Source organism: Eretmochelys imbricata, chromosome 6 (assembly GCF_965152235.1).
Source record: "Eretmochelys imbricata isolate rEreImb1 chromosome 6, rEreImb1.hap1, whole genome shotgun sequence".
Lineage (NCBI taxonomy): Eukaryota > Metazoa > Chordata > Testudines > Cheloniidae > Eretmochelys > Eretmochelys imbricata.
In genome coordinates, this window is record NC_135577.1 from 126938117 (window position 1) to 126953903 (window position 15787).

General features: G+C 46.1%; 1 protein-coding gene across 1 annotated transcript in view; it reads right to left on the reverse strand.

Moving 5' to 3' along the window:
• ABHD12B (abhydrolase domain containing 12B) overlaps window positions 1–3855 on the reverse strand; it is a 38367-nt gene extending 34512 nt beyond the window's left edge. The window contains exon 1 of the mRNA XM_077819668.1: window positions 3737–3855. Within this exon, the coding sequence (XP_077675794.1) occupies window positions 3737–3855 (119 nt within the window). The remainder of the gene's footprint in view (window positions 1–3736) is intronic.
• Window positions 3856–15787: the final 11932 nt, after the last annotated feature.

Consider the following 15787-nt stretch of genomic DNA (forward strand, 5'->3'; position numbering starts at 1 on the left):
GGAGCAGGGGTCAACTACTTCCATGCTACTCAAAAATGGCACCTATGCAGTACACAGTGAGATGCGGGCCCCATTTGAAAAGCAGCACTCTTCTTTAGAAAGAATTTGAGTATGCTGTGAGAAAACATGGATTACTGCTCAAGCCATTGCAACTGCAATCACTCTATGCATGCAACACCCAGAAACTGAAGAGAGCCTGGAAGCACCTAGTAATTGCTTCAGCTTTGTCAGTTGTAGCTTTGTGTTGCACTAACCTACCTCTGAAATGTATTAATGCCCAAAAGAGGATGAAAACACCAAGAACGACAGGAGATTTTCCAGAGTTAGTCCCAGGCTGGGAGAGAAAGTTCACACAATCTCTGGGGAAATGAGTCTTGCAAGCTAATGATGCTGGATCATGATGCAACTGTTGAGTCAGGGAAAAGGACTTCCCACACACACCCAGTCATACACTAACAGGAATTATTCAAAACTTTCCCAGAAGATGCTGTTCTTGTTGGGATGTGGCTCTAGCCTTTGAGGGCACTGTCCAAACATGTCCAGACACCCCAGCAACATGACAGGATATTCATCAGAAAACAGGCTAGCTATTTGCCAGTGTGAGTCTAGCTCTGTTGCTGCTGTCCATTGAGATTGCCAGAGCATGAATATCTCAGAGGCCACAGGAAGTTTTTAACTTCAAACCAGAGCTCTGTTGGAGGAAGGACACTGATGTGGAGTGCTATGGAAAGGGAGGAAGAGAGCTAGATGTTTGAGTATAAAGGGCCAGCATCTTCAGTTTACGTAAGCTAGAGACGCTCAGCTGGAGTCATTGCAGTTACACCAGCCTAGGGTATGGCTCAGAGTAGAAGACAGTTGAGTTAAAAGGGGTACAAATTCACTGTACATCTAAAAAACAGGGCAGATTTTCCAGAAAGCAAGACAGCATAAGCTTGTGTCAGTGCATAAGAGGAGACACAGAGGAAGAAAGCCAAGGAAGAAGGGGATAGTGCTGGGAAAGTAATATGGCAGGAAAGATATCAGAAGTGGGGTAAATGCTGTGGATGGAAGAAGAGTTTTTACAGAAGAAATTGAAACAATAACCACCCTTGAACAAGACAGACGCTTTTGACCAAATGTTCTGACCAGCTTCATGGTAGGCTGAATGATGCCAGTTATTTCTAACCTAATGAGGGTATTAGTCGTTATTAGGTAATTGCTGATGCTTGGCTAGGGCCTGAACCTACAAACGCATCTATGACATTTTGGGTCACAATATTAAAGCCTAGTTCTTTCTATCCCATCCTTCACTTTGTGCAGCCTCCCTGCTAAGTCAGAGGTGCGAGAGCAGAATTCAACCAGGCACCAAGGAGTTTATCATCTAGAGCAGGAATGGCTCTCAGATAGGAATGGGGGAAAACTTGCTTAAGAAAGTAGCTGGATGGGAACTGAATTTTAACATTTTAATGCATTATATGGATGATGCTTTGTTTTAGCCTGAGAATGCTTTTCTTTTTATAGAAACAAGAAACATGTGCCACAGAGTTTAATAAAAATTGAATTATTCAGCAGATCTGTACTGGGATAAAGGGTCTGTCGTGACCCTCAGTACTTCAAGGGAGCCCATATGCTACCACTATTTGTGCGGTATTTGGTGTGTGACTGGGCAAGGGGACTTCAAGTCTCCTTTACTGTCATTTGCCACTTTTCACAAGCACTAGATACCAAGGAGGCAAGAAATTACAAGCCACTGCATTTGATCCAAGCAAAATCATAGCAATTCAGTCTATTTTAAGGTTTTATGATCCTAGACATCCATGTAGACTCTCAGATAAACAACTCTGAAGAAGGTACTGTCATACGATGAGACTTTACACAGAATGCTGAATTGGAAGGCCTAACTCTCCACATGCTGGTGCCACACAACCAAGACAATTCCTGTCCTGAAAAGTCTACAACATAAGAGACTCTCAAGGCAATTCAATCTAGACGGTAGAACCACTGGCAGGAAAATGACTAACTGGGGACTTATTTACATTGAAATAGAAAGTGAGAATGCGTTTTAATAAGTTCTCTAGAAGACAGAGCAGGGAGATCTAGGAAACTGTCTCTTGTCGTCCCCTTTCCCTGGCCTATGTTGACCCAGTCCTTAGACTGGGCCCCTGGAGCATAAACCATACTGTGTTTCTTCAGTGCCAAGCACATCTTGGCAACTACTAATCAAAAATAATAAGGTCTGCACAACATACATCAGAAAAACAAGCAGAATATTGGATGCACTTGGAGCTCAGAACAGTCATGAGAATTGCTCAACACAGACGCTATGAAGAGTCATCTTAGATGAGATCGATTGCGCTACTGTGGCTAGATTTTGGATAAGAGTTTATCAACCTATTCTGATCTCTACAGAGATGAGACAATAATTAAAGGTAGGGTGGGAGGTGATTAATTTATGCAGAAAGGCTAGAAAAAAAAACAGGATGGAATTTGTAGTAGATGGGAGAAGAGCCAATTGAGCTCCAAATGGATGAATACTAAGGAGGATTGTGAAAGCAGAAGCAAAAGCTTTCACATCTGTTAACCCAAGGATTCAGAAGAAAGTGGTAATTTTAATTCCTTCTTTAGGGTTCCCAGTAGAAGTATCTAGTATAGCCTATGTTCATAATTTAAGCAAACATCATCAGCAATTGGTTATTATTTGGGGTCAGACAACAAGCTCTAACCCGCCTTTCGAATCTGCAATGCTCCTCTGAGCAATTTGTACCCATTGTAAAGTTTTTAAATATGTAGAGAGAGAGAGCACGCTTGTGTTTTATTAAGCAAAACTGAACTTGGCATGGGGTGGAGGGGGCAGCACGCAATACACTGGGAGCCAAGCTTTTAAAAAGGGCGGATACCTGTGCATAAAGCAACCCCCATGTACACCAGCAGGTGCAGCTACCCAGGGCCAGGCTTAGGGAAAATGGCACCCTGGGTGAATTTGTATTTTTGCACCCCTGATCCCCATGGGCATGGCACCTCTTCCATTGCCCCTGGGGGCACCTCACCCCTCCTGCTCCCCCAAGACGGTGACTAGATAGCAAGTGTGAAAAATCAGGACAAGGAATAAAACAAAGCCCTGACTATCAGGACTGTCCCTATAAAATCAGGACCTCTGGTCACCCTAGCCCCCAACACTCAGCTCCTGCGCCCACAAGAGGAAACTGACTTGCTGGCTCCCCCCCACCAACGCTGCTCCTCCACACCCCAAGGAGGCCGGGCTTGGGGAGCGAGGAACCACATCAGGGCTCGCTGCGTCCAGGTCATGTCCCCAGGGGGGCTGGGTAAGGGGAGACCGGAGAGCAGCGGCTCCCGATGCTCGGCAGCCCAGCCGGGCACAGTGACCCGGCTGCGCCCAGAGCTCGGGGCTGCTCTTCGCTGCCCCGCTCGCAGCCCCCCAGTGGGGGGCCCAAGCCGGGGCTGCACACCACCGCTCCCCCCCATTCCCCCTCTGGGGGGAAGCAGGGCGACACCTGGGCACCCCCAAGCGGCACCCGCCTGCCAGCGGGGAGCAGTGTGACACGACCCGCCTTGCATCACTTCACCTGGAGCAGGGCTGGGAGCAGAGGAGACCCCCGGGGGGGGGGGAGGGGCAGTGCAGACGGGGGGGGGCCTGCCCAGGAGCGCGAGGGAGACACCCCCACTGGGGGCACGTGGCGGCGGCGGGGGGGGGGGGGGAGAGAAGAGCTGCCCCCTCCCCCAGCGGAACGGGACTTACCGCCTGGGCCGCGGGGAGCCCCCAGGGGGGTCTCCAGCCCCGCCCGGCGAAGCCTGGGCCGCGGGACCCTCCCCCAAGGGCGGCGGCGGCGCGACCCCCCGCTCGCTGCGCCGCTTCATCCTCGGCTCTGCGCCGGGCAGCGGCGCCGGCTGCCTTATCTGCGGGGGGCGGGGCCAGGCCGGCTCGGACCCGCCCCCTCCGCCCCAGCACCGGCCAGGAAGGCGGGGCTATTCCCCGCTTAGCCCCGCCCCTCCCTGTGCCCCGCCCCCCGGCTGCCGCTCAGGGCTGGGGTGTAGGAGTAGCTGCGTTGGGGCGCCCGCTGCCCCACCCGCTGCGGGGCCAGGGCAGCTCCGGCTCCCTGGCCTTCCCTGTCCTCTCTCCGCTGCATCGGCTGGGGCAGCGAGCTGGGGGCTGTGTGCCCCCTCTCTGCGGCACGGGCTGGCGGAGCAGGGTCAGTCACAAGAAATGGCCCCACCAGGGGCGCCAGCTGGGGGGCAGGCAGGGGTGAAAGTGGGCCGGTACAGCGAACTGGTAAGAAGCCGGTTCCGGTCCGTACCCAGCTGCCGCAGCAAAGGACCCTCCTTACAGCGCTGCTGCTAACGTCGCCGCCTCGCCGCCCCCATCAGCGGCCCTGCCCGTAAGGAGGCCGATGGAGGGGGGCAAAGGGGCAGCTATCCCAGGGCCAACAATTTAAGAGGGCCCAGGGCTCCTGGCCACTGCTGCAGTGGCCAGAGTCCTGGGCCCTTCAAATCACCACAGGAGCCCCGGGAGGCGTGAGCCAGGCAGCGCGGATGGACTGGCTGAGGGAGGCTGACCCCCAGGCCCACCCCTTCCAGGGGCCCGGAGCCAGGCTCCCGTCCCGGTACGTGTTTAATATTACTTTCACCTCGGGGGACAGGGGAGGGCAGTTGTTGTATTCAAGAGCTAGTAACAAAGAATATACATTAAAATTGTAAACCTAACCAGTGTCCCTTAAGTGACTTGACACTAGATGTGAGTACATGTAAGGATTAGAGCTGAGTGGGTCTAATATTTATTTAATCCTCTTTTTTTATATAGGAATTAGATACAGTGCTCTATCAGCTAATTTCTAAGTTATTATCTGGGAAAAAAACCCTCGAGTTTTCAGATGCCTGAGTAGCCCCTGGAATCCTGGTTAAAGTTGCCCCCTCCCCCACCAAAATCTAAAATGGTGCCCCTGTGGCCGACATGTCTGCCCAAGCGGTATTTCGTCAAAGCGCGTGAGTCAGCCAGTTACACAGAAACGCAAAAGCAAAATTTATGCACACCGAGCTCCTCCACTAATGATACAATTGGGAAAGGAGCTGGGTCTCTAGCTACATTTGCTACACAACGTTTTACAACAGATTGGGTTGTGTAATGGACATTTGGATCACTCGTTTTTAGTGTCACAACCAAAACTGGAGCAGAGGGTAGTGTAAACACAACCAGCATCTATAAATAGATGGGCGACCAGCATGGTTAAAAATAAAAATTAAGCTTGATTTTTCACTGGAGTCACAAAATGAAAAATATGGGACTGCCAGTCTGAATGTGTGCTTGGGCTAAAGAGCACTCTGGAAATGTGGGGAAACTAAGGAGTATAACTTGGCTAGCAAACACTGTGCAATTATAACAGCTTGATACCATGTTTAATTACCTGGGATTCATTACAGATATAATCTATCACCTTGAGCTAAATCCCTGTATGTTGCCAAAATACATGCACTAGGTAAAGACGCTGAGGGTACATCTACGCAGCTATCAGGAGGTGTGATTGCAGCAGAGGCAGACATACCTGAAGTGAGCTAGCTTTGCTGTAGCTAGACCAGTGATCCTCAACCTGCGGCCCATGGGTCACTTGCTGCCCAATCAGCACAGTGCTGTGGCCCTTGTGACATCCTCAGGGCCATACAGGTAGTATTGGATGCAGCCCACATAACACATACATGACCCACAATAGTAAATAGGTTGAGAACCACTGAGCTAGATGAAAGCCAGCTCAGGCTTGCAGTGTCAACATACCCTGAGTCACTTAGCAGTACTATCACTGTAATAAAACCAAACAAGCTAAGAATCCAAAAGATTTTTAATAAGACGTGCATATGTGAATGGTCACTTGAATAGCTGAGGAGATAATGTCTAGACTTTACAATGGAGAAATCGTTTTAGTTTTTGATAGAAAACAAGGATTTGAGCTGATCTGGCTAGATACAAGGGGAATTGAAGGTGCAGAGTTTTGCATTTTAGGTATCAAGTCAGACCTACCCAAGAGAGTAGAGTCAACTAGACAAATAAATTAAAAACCCCAATACCATGGGCGGCGGGTATCATAGGCCAGAGGAAGCTAAGCCTCTCCTAACCCAGGCCTTGGCCCCACCCACACGCTGCCCTGAGACCCTGCCCTCACTTCTCCTGTCCCCTGAAGCCGGCAGGGGCTCAGCCTGGGCCAGGGCTCGGTTGGCCGGCAGCCCAGGGCAGCTCAGCCAGAGGCGGCTTGAGCCAGCCAGCCAGGGGCAGCTCAGGCTGGCCCGGGGGTTGAGCTGGTGCTCGGAGCCGGCTGGTGGCCCAGGGGTTAGACCAGTGCTCAGAGCCAGGTGGAGGCCCAGGGATCAAGGCGGCCAGTGTGGCTTGGAGGGGCTGGCTGGCAGCCCATGGCTCAAGGGCAGCTGGAACAGATGGGCCAGTGCTCGGGGTGTTTTGGCCAAGCCACGGTGGGGCTTGGGGTTCTGGCGGGCAAGGGGGTTGGAAGAGGTGGGGTAGGGGCAGGGCCTCCGGAACCAGGGACTAGTCTCCCCAAAGGGGCGGGGGGTTCACATGCTGCCCATGCCCAGTACTGAGGCCTTACAATGATTCCTGGGCCTGTTAACATCTCTAGTCTGTCGAAAGGGAATTAGAGGACAGTACATAATGGTACTGGGATGACAGAAGAAAAGCTTTGAGTAGTTTAAAAGCTGCCATGGAAGTGTCTGTACTGAAATATTTTGGGATTCATAAAAGAGCCTAATACCTCAGTCAATACAGCTTCACATGTGTTTGGGGCAGGCCTCCAGCAAGATGATCAGTTAGTGGCACTAGCTAAAACTCAGAAGAACTATGCTCAGATGGCAAAAGAAAAGCTAACGTCTTTGGTTGTGAGCAGTGTCATAAGTATGTTTTTGGGTAGAAGTCAATGGAGATGGGAAAGAAACCACAGACCTTTTCAAGCAATATCACAGAAACCACAGGGCAAAGCACTTCTGGACTTTAGAAAGTGATCATAAAGTAGCAGAGGTCTGATCAAGTGGAAATTCTTATCGTGCACACGCTTTCAAATACAAATAGTTGTGACCGACTCTAGTTATAATACCAATCAGCATCTATTATTTGAGGATATAACACAGTTGTCCAGAAGGATCTGAATAACTTCCATGTAAAATCAATAGTAATGGTATATTAATAGTATGAGGTCAGAAATGGTAATCTGAATAAGGAGAATTATAAGATCAGAGCCCATGAATCCTATTCTGGTCAGGTGAAGATAGGATATCCAACTGTGAAATATGCAATAAATACAGGAAACAGAATGTAAAAGCCACTGAAATCACTTGAAATTGTAAAAATCTACTTGACTCTGGTACAACACATGGTTACAGGTTTTGGAATTAGAGCAAATGAAATACACCAATAAAGATAAAAAGTTGACAAAGCACAAATGGATCTTTTAATGGTAACAAATAAAGGCTGTGAATAAGATTTTGTTAATACTGGTGTGCTCACTTCATAGGATCACAGAACTGTAGGGCTAGAAGAGAGATAATCAAGTCCAGTCCCCTGCGCTGAGGCAGGACCAGGTACACCTAGACCATCTGTCTTGTTTTGGGGTGCAATTCTGACTAGTAAGGGGTTGTCTAACCACTTGTCCTGTAACCAAGTGCCTTAAAATGCTCTCCTGCTGTCGCTCCCTGTCTGGACGCACCCAGCCAGCATTCAAGCACGCACTGAGTGTGTGTTAAGCAGCCCTGGTTCAGCAACTCGGACTCCAGCAGCCTGCTTGTTATACCATAGCCACACTCTGGTCTCCACCAGCCTTAGTTACTACTAGCCAAGAGACCCCAACACACCCCCAGCCCTGAATTTCCCCAAAACTGCCCTGGCGTGTCCAGCCCTCTCTTGGAACACTCTGGGAAGTAAATGAGGCTCATTTGCTCCTTTAGAGAGGCAAAAGCACGTTCGAGCTTATTAACATAACTGCATTGCTTATGCATTGCTTGCCAAACACAATTTAAGAACATAATTCTAGCACATATCTATAACTCTTTGTACGCACTGTGCACATGCAGCATGCAAGAATATTAATGATCACTGAGTTATTAATTTTCCAGTGATATCTTTCATGCCACCTTTTGGGTATATATCAGGACAACAGTGTGTTAGGTGTAATGAAAATGTCGGGCCTGATAAGAGTAGTGAGGCACAAATGGGCTTCTGTGTCACACAATCCCTGACAGGTGTTTGTCTAACCTGTCTAAGCAGGTTCTCTAAGCAGAGCATCCACAACCTCCCTTGGATGCCTATTCTAGAACTTAACTAACCTTATAATTAAACAGTTTTTCCTAATATCTAACCTAAGTCTCCCTCGCTGCAGATTAAACTGATTACTTCTTGTTCTACCCTCAGTGGACATGGAGAACAACTGATCACCATCCCCTTTATATAGGGTGACCAGATAGCAACTGTGAAAAAACGGGACGGGGTTGGGGGGTAATAGGTGCCTATATAAGAAAAAGTCCCAAAAAATGGGACTGTCCCTTTAAAAATGGGACATCTGGTCACACTACCTTTATATCAGGTCCCACATCAATCTGCTTTACTCAAGACTGAACATGCCCAAGATTGTTTTTTTTTTAACCTTTCCTCATAGCTCAGGTTATCTACATTTTTATAAATTATTTTGCTCTCCTATGACCGCTCTCAAATGTGTCCACATCTTTCTTAAAGTTTGGTGCCCAGAATTAGATGCAATACTCCAGGTGAGGCCTCCCCAAGGCTGAGTAGAGTGGGACAATTACCTCCCATGTCTTACATACAACACTCCTGTTAATACATCCCAGAATGATATTAGCCTTTTTTTGCAACTGCATCACACTGTTGACTCATATTCAGTTTGTGATCCACTGTCACCCCCAGATCCTTTTCAGCAGTACTACTCACCACTGTTATTTTGTAGTTATGCATTTGATTTTTCCTGGCTAAGTATAGTGCTTTGCATGTATCTTTACTGAATTTCATCTTGTTGATTTCAGACCAGTTCTCCAGTTTGTCAAGGTCGTTTTGAATTCTAATCCTGTCCTCCAAAATGCTTACAGCCCCTCCCAGCTTGGTGTCATCCACAGACTTTATAAGTGTACTCTCTACTCCATTATCCAAATCATTAATGAAAATATTGACTAACACTGGACCCAAACAGACCTTTGTGTAACCCCACTAGATACATCCTCCCAGTTTGACAGTGAACCATTGATAACTATTCTTTGAATACGATCTTCTAATCACTTTTGCACCCACTGTCACATTCTGGGGTGCAGTCCAGACCAGCGAGAGGTTGTGTCACCACGTACCCTGCAACCTTGGATGCCTAAAAATGCTTTGTTGTTGTAGCTCCCAACTTGGGTCACTCGCAATCAGCCTACCAGTATGCAGGTCTCGCCTGATTGTCTGTGCATAGCCACAGCCCTGGTCCAGCAGCTGTAACCCCGGCAGCCTCTAAGCAGCACATCAGCCACATTCTGGCTTCCAGGAGCTTTGGCTACTACTTGCAGGGTGACCCCAGCACTCTCCCAATCCTGCATTTTCCCCCCAAAATGGGTTCTGCACTGTTCCGCCCTCTCCTGGACATTTCAGATAGTAGAGGTCCAGTTTACCTGTAAGGCGCCAATATACAACGGTTTACTACTTTAGCTAAAGTTATCAAACAGTCCCGTTTAAACACAACAATGGATTAGTTTTGATTAAAGAATAAAACAAGTTTATTTAACTACAAAGAGATATCTTTTAAGTGAGGACAAGTATAAGGTATTAAAGTCAGAAATGGTTACAAGGGAAATAAAGATAAAATGCTTCCTAGTAGCTAAAACTTAAACTAGACTTGGTTCAACGTAAAATCCTTACCACATGTTCCCAGCAACAGGGCTAATCAAATTCTCAAGTCATAACCCCTCTCAGGCTCCAAAGGCTGGTTCCTTTGTCTTTATAAGTGAATGAGAAAGAAAGAAATCAATCAATCTGGGGCGGTTTTGCACGTCACTTGTGTACTCCAATCACCCTTTGAAATGAATTTGCCAGAAGGTTACCCCTAGATATATTTCCTTCGAACTGTGAGGATAGAGATACAGAGTATCGTGGTGTAAGAGGTTCCATGTTGTTTGTTAAATGCAGATCAATCTGTCCCTGCCCCCGTCTGTTGCCATAGAATGGCCATTTGACCAGTGATTGCCAATCAACTTTGATGACCTGGCTAGAGGTGTTCATTTGTCCTTTGTCTTTGAGGAACAGGCTTACACCCTCCCCTAGACCCTTCGTCTGGTAAACACATTACAGTCATAATTTCAGCTTATGTTCATAACTTTACATATAGTGTTGCTACACACATTTCACCAGGATATTACTGACTGCCAAGTTATTAGTTTTCCAATGACATCTCACAAGGCATATTTTATACAAAGATTATTACAGTAGTGAGTAGGGTATGATTAGTGCGTGTGTTCGGCCACACCCAGCTTATAGTAAATTCATCTAGGATACATTTCCCTACTTTACTTGAGAACATCATGTTGGGCTGTGTCAAAAGCCTTACTAAAATCACAACATATCCCACCTACAGCTTCCGCACCATCCACTAGGCTAGTAACCCTATCAAAGATGGAAATTAGATTGGATTGGCATGATCTGTCCTTGACAAATCCATGTTGGCTATTCCTTATCACTCTTCTGTCCTCTAGATGCTTACAAATTGATTATTTAATATGTTTATTCATGTATCTTTCCAGGTATCAAAATTAGGCTGGCCGGTCTATAGTTCCCCGGGTCTTCTTTGTTCTCCTTTTAAAGGTAGGTATTATATTTGCCCTTGTCCAGGCCTCTGGGACTTCACCCATCATCCATGAAGTCTCAATGATAATTGCTAACAGTTCCAAGATAGCTTCAGATAGTTCCTTAAGTACCCTAGAGTGAATTTCATCAGGCAGTATTGACTTTAATACATTTAATGAAATTTTCTAAACATTCTTTGACCTGTTCTCTCCCTATTTGGGCCCGTGTTCATTCTCTCTTGTTGTTAATATTAATTGTGTGAAGCATCTTGTCACACTTTAACTTTTTCCTAAAGACTGAAGCAAATAAGTATTAAACACCCCAGCTTTGATGTAATCTGTTATTAGCTCTCCTTCCCTGCTAAGTAGAGGACCTACCCTTTCTTTCATCTTTCTCTTAATGTATTTATAGAACCTTTCATTACCTTTTAAGTCCCTTGCTAACTATAATTTATTTTTTGCCTTAGCCTTTCTTATTTTCTGCCAACATGCTTGTGCTATTCTTTCGTGCTCATCTGTGATGTTGAATGATTGAAATATGACCATTTATATAATTAATATTGCCACTGTTAAACAATTGCAACAAAACTTGCACAAAGTATATCATGTAAGGTGTCAATGGAAAAGTTATGGTTAGCTAAAGATGATTATCCTGTTTAAATCTATGTACCATCACTGTATCTGAAGTGATGAAAATTGGCTATACATCTGTATCCCAAATGTGTTTGTTCCTGGGGTAACACCCACCAGGTAAAATCTGTATTGAAGCCAGACAGCTGTGTGTTGATGGTCCATCAAAGGCAATTAACTCTCACAATGGGCCATAGACAAAGCTTGTCCCACCAGGTGAGCCTTCCTGTGGACGCCCCAGGCAGAATATGGGTAATGGCTGCCCCCATGAGTCAGCAAGCCATGTAAGGCCATGTGACTTGCTCATGTGATCCTTGACTCCATCTTCTGCCTGTAATTTTCCACAAATGGAGACTGTGAGCTTTGTCTGAAACATAAAATTTCCAGGCACATGGCAAAGGGTATGAAAGACCCTGTAAACATCTCCATCTTGTCAAGTATCCGGGGTAGCTGTGTTAGTCTGTATCCACAAAAACAATGAGGAGTCTGGTGGCACCTTAAAGACTAACAGATTTATTTGGGCATAAGCTTTCGTGGATAAAAAACCCACTTCTTCAGATGCATGGTAGCAAGGTTCCTCCCCCACTCTGAACTCTCGGGTACAGGTGTGGGGACCTGCATGAAAAACCTCCTAAGCTTATCTTTACCAGCTTAGATCAAAACTTCCCCAAGGTACAAAATATTCCACCCTTTGTCCTTGGATTGGCCGCTACTACCACCAAACTAATACTGGTTACTGGGGAAGAGCTGTTTGGACACGTCTTTCCCCCCAAAATACTTCCCAAAACCTTGCACCCCACTTCCTGGACAAGGTTTAGTAAAAAGCCTCACCAATTTGCCTAGGTGACTACAGACCCAGACCCTTGGATCTTAAGAACAATGAACAATCCTCCCAACACTTGCACCCCCCCTTTCCTGGGAAATGTTGGATAAAAAGCCTCACCAATTTGCATAGGTGACCACAGACCCAAACCCTTGGATCTGAGAACAATGAAAAAACATTCAGTTTTCTTACAAGAAGACTTTTAATAAAAATAAAAGTAAATAGAAATAAAGAAATTCCCCTGTAAAATCAGGATGGTAGATACCTTACAGGGTAATCAGATTCAAAACATAGAGAACCCCTCTAGGCAAAACCTTAAGTTACAAAAAAGATACACAGACAGAAATAGTTATTCTATTCAGCACAGTTCTTTTCTCAGCCATTTAAAGAAATCATAATCTAACACGTACCTAGCTAGATTACTTACTAAAAGTTCTAAGACTCCATTCCTGGTCTATCCCCGGCAAAGACAGAATATAGACAGACACACAGACCCTTTGTTTCTCTCCCTCCTCCCAGCTTTTGAAAGTATCTTGTCTCCTCATTGGTCATTTTGGTCAGGTGCCAGTGAGGTTACCTTTAGCTTCTTAACCCTTTACAGGTGAGAGGATTTTTTTTCTCTGGCCAGGAGGGATTTTAAAGGGGTTTACCCTTCCCTTTATATTTATGACACATGGAGTGAAAATTACAGATGCAGGCATTATTATACATGAAGAGAAGGGAGTTACCTTACAAGTGGAGAACCAGTGTTGACAGGGCCAATTCAATCAGGGTGGATGTAGTCCACTCCCCATAATTGATGAGAAGGTGTCAATACCAAGAGAGGGAAAGCTGCTTTTATAGTGAGACAGCCACTCCCAGTCCCTATTCAAGCCCAAATTAATGGTGTGAAATTTGCAAATGAATTTTAGTTCTGCAGTGTCTCTTTGAAGTCTGTTTTTGAAGTTTTTTTGTTGCAGGCTGGCTACTTTTAAGTCTGTTATAGAATGTCCAGGGATATTGAAGTGTTCTCCTACTGGCTTTTGTATGTTACCATTCCTGATGTCTGATTTGTGTCCATTTATTCTTTTACGTAGAGACTGTCCAGTTTGGCCAATGTACATGGCAGAGGGGCATTGCTGGCACATGATGGCATGTATCACATTGGTAGATGTGCAAGTGAATGAGTCCCTGATGGTGTGGCTCATGTGCTTGGGTCCTCCGATGGTGTCGCTAGAGTAGATATGGGGACAGAGGAGGCAACGGGGTTTGTTACAGAGATTGATTCCTGGATTAGTCTTTCTGTGGTGTGGTGTGTAGTTGCTGGTGAGTATTTGCTTCAGATTGGGGGGCTGTCTGTAAGAGAGGCCTGGCCTGCCCCCCAAGGTCTGCAAGAGTGAAGAATCGTCCTTCGTTTGCAGATCGTTGATGTGCTGGAGAGGTTTTAGCTGGGAGGCTGTATGTGATGGCCAGTGGTGTTTTATTCTTTTCCTTGTTGGGCCTGTCCTGTAGTAGGTGACTTCTGGGTACCCGTCTCGCTCTCTCAATCTGTTTCCTCACTTCCCAGGTGGGTATTGTAGTTGTAAGAATGCTTGATAGAGATCTTGTAGGTGTTTGACTCTGTCAGAGGGATCGGAGCAAATTCGGTTGTATCTTAGGGTTTGGCTGTAGACAATGGATCATGTGATGTGTCCTGGATGAAAGCTGGAGGCATGTAGGTAAGTATAGCGGTCAGTAGGTTTCAGGTATAGGGTGGTGTTTATGTGACCATCACTTATTTGCACTGTAGTGTCCAGGAAGTGGATCTCTTGTGTGGACTGGTCCAGATTGAGGTTGATGGTGGGGTGGAAATTATTGAAATCCAGGTGGAATTCTTCAAGGGCCTCCTTCCCGTGGGTCCAGATGATGAAGATGTCATCAATGTAGCACAAGTAGAGGAGGGGTGTTAGGGGACGAGAGCTGAGGAAGCGTTGTTCTAAGTCAGCCATAAAAACGTTGGCATATTGTGGGGCCATGCGGGTACCCATAGCAGTGCCGCTGACTTGAAGGTATAAGTTGTCCCCAAATCTGAAATGGTTGTGGGTGAGGACAAAGTCACAAAGCTCAGCCACCAGGTGTGCCATGGCCTCATCAGGGATACTGTTCCTGTCAGCTTGTGTGGAATATTGGTGTAAAGAGCTTCTACATCCATGGTGGCCAGGATGGTGTTTTCTGGAAGATCACCAATGCATTGTAGTTTCCTCAGGAAGCCAGTGGTGTCTCGAAGATAGCTAGGAGTGCTGGTAGCGTAGGGTCCGAGGAGAGAGTCCATCTTGTCTCTTTTCTGCTCTGATTATCTGGACTATGGATTTACAACTCTAAGAAACATTCTAATCTATGGACTGGGGACCTTCCAATCTTTTGGAAATTACCAAAGACTTTACAAGCTAGCAGTTTGTAACATCATTGCTACTGCTACCACTGAGATAAGAACTTTGCAATTATTGTATGTATATGATCTATTAACCATTTTAACTCTCTTCTTCTTTTCTTTATAAATAAGTCTTTAGATTTTAGCTATTAATGGATTGGCTACAGCATGATTATTGGGTAAGATCTGAGTTACATATTGACCTGGCCATATGGCTGATCTCTTGAGATCAGAAGATCCCTTGGTTTGATGAAATTACTTTTCAGTAAACACTTGTCATAAAGTTCAGAGTCTGGGTGGTGAAATAAGTGCTGGAATGCCTAAAGAGACTGCAGTTTGGACTTCTTGTTAACCAGTGAGGTGAGACAGAAGTTTACTTTTGTTACTGGCTTGGTATCTCTAATCGTAGAATAACCAACAGTTTGGGGTGAGTCTGCCCTATTTCTCAGCAGTTTGTCCTGAATCTAGGTTTGCCAGGTGTCTGGTTTTCGACTGGAACATCAGGTTGAAAAGGGAGCCTGGCAGCGTCTGGTCAGCAGAGTTGGCCGCCGTAACCTGCCTCCACCACTTTGGGGCGGGGGAACCAGGAAGAGCAGCAGCTGTGGCTGGAGCTACGTGGAGGAGCTTCTCTCTGCTCAGTTGCTGACTCATGGTGGCATGGTGATGTCATCCTTAGCAATTTGTCCGTGTAACCACTTTTTGATCTTCAGGTCATGAAAGAGCTCCTGATGGAGTCATACTGGTTTCTTACCATTCTTCCTATCTTTCCTCCCCTTTGGGATAGGTTGCTCTTGTGCCTTTAATATTGTCTCTCAGAGAAATTGCCAGGTCTCCTGAACTCCTTTTTCCCCTGAAATTTTCTTCCCATGGGACCTCACCTACCAGTTCTCTGAGTTCATTAAAGTCTGCTTTTTTGAAGTCCATTGTTCTTATTCTGCTGCTTTCACTCCATTCCAAGAGCTCATGTATGTTAATTTTTTTTTTAAAAGTCACATGCGAGTCCTGCTCCCCCTGGGTCCCAGGTTGATGCGGATCTACTTGAATTAAAAGGGAAAGTTTACCTCTAGTGAACTGCTACTGAGCGTGGGTTTTTTTAACCAAGCTGTTGCACAACACACTGAGTAACTATGTGATAACAC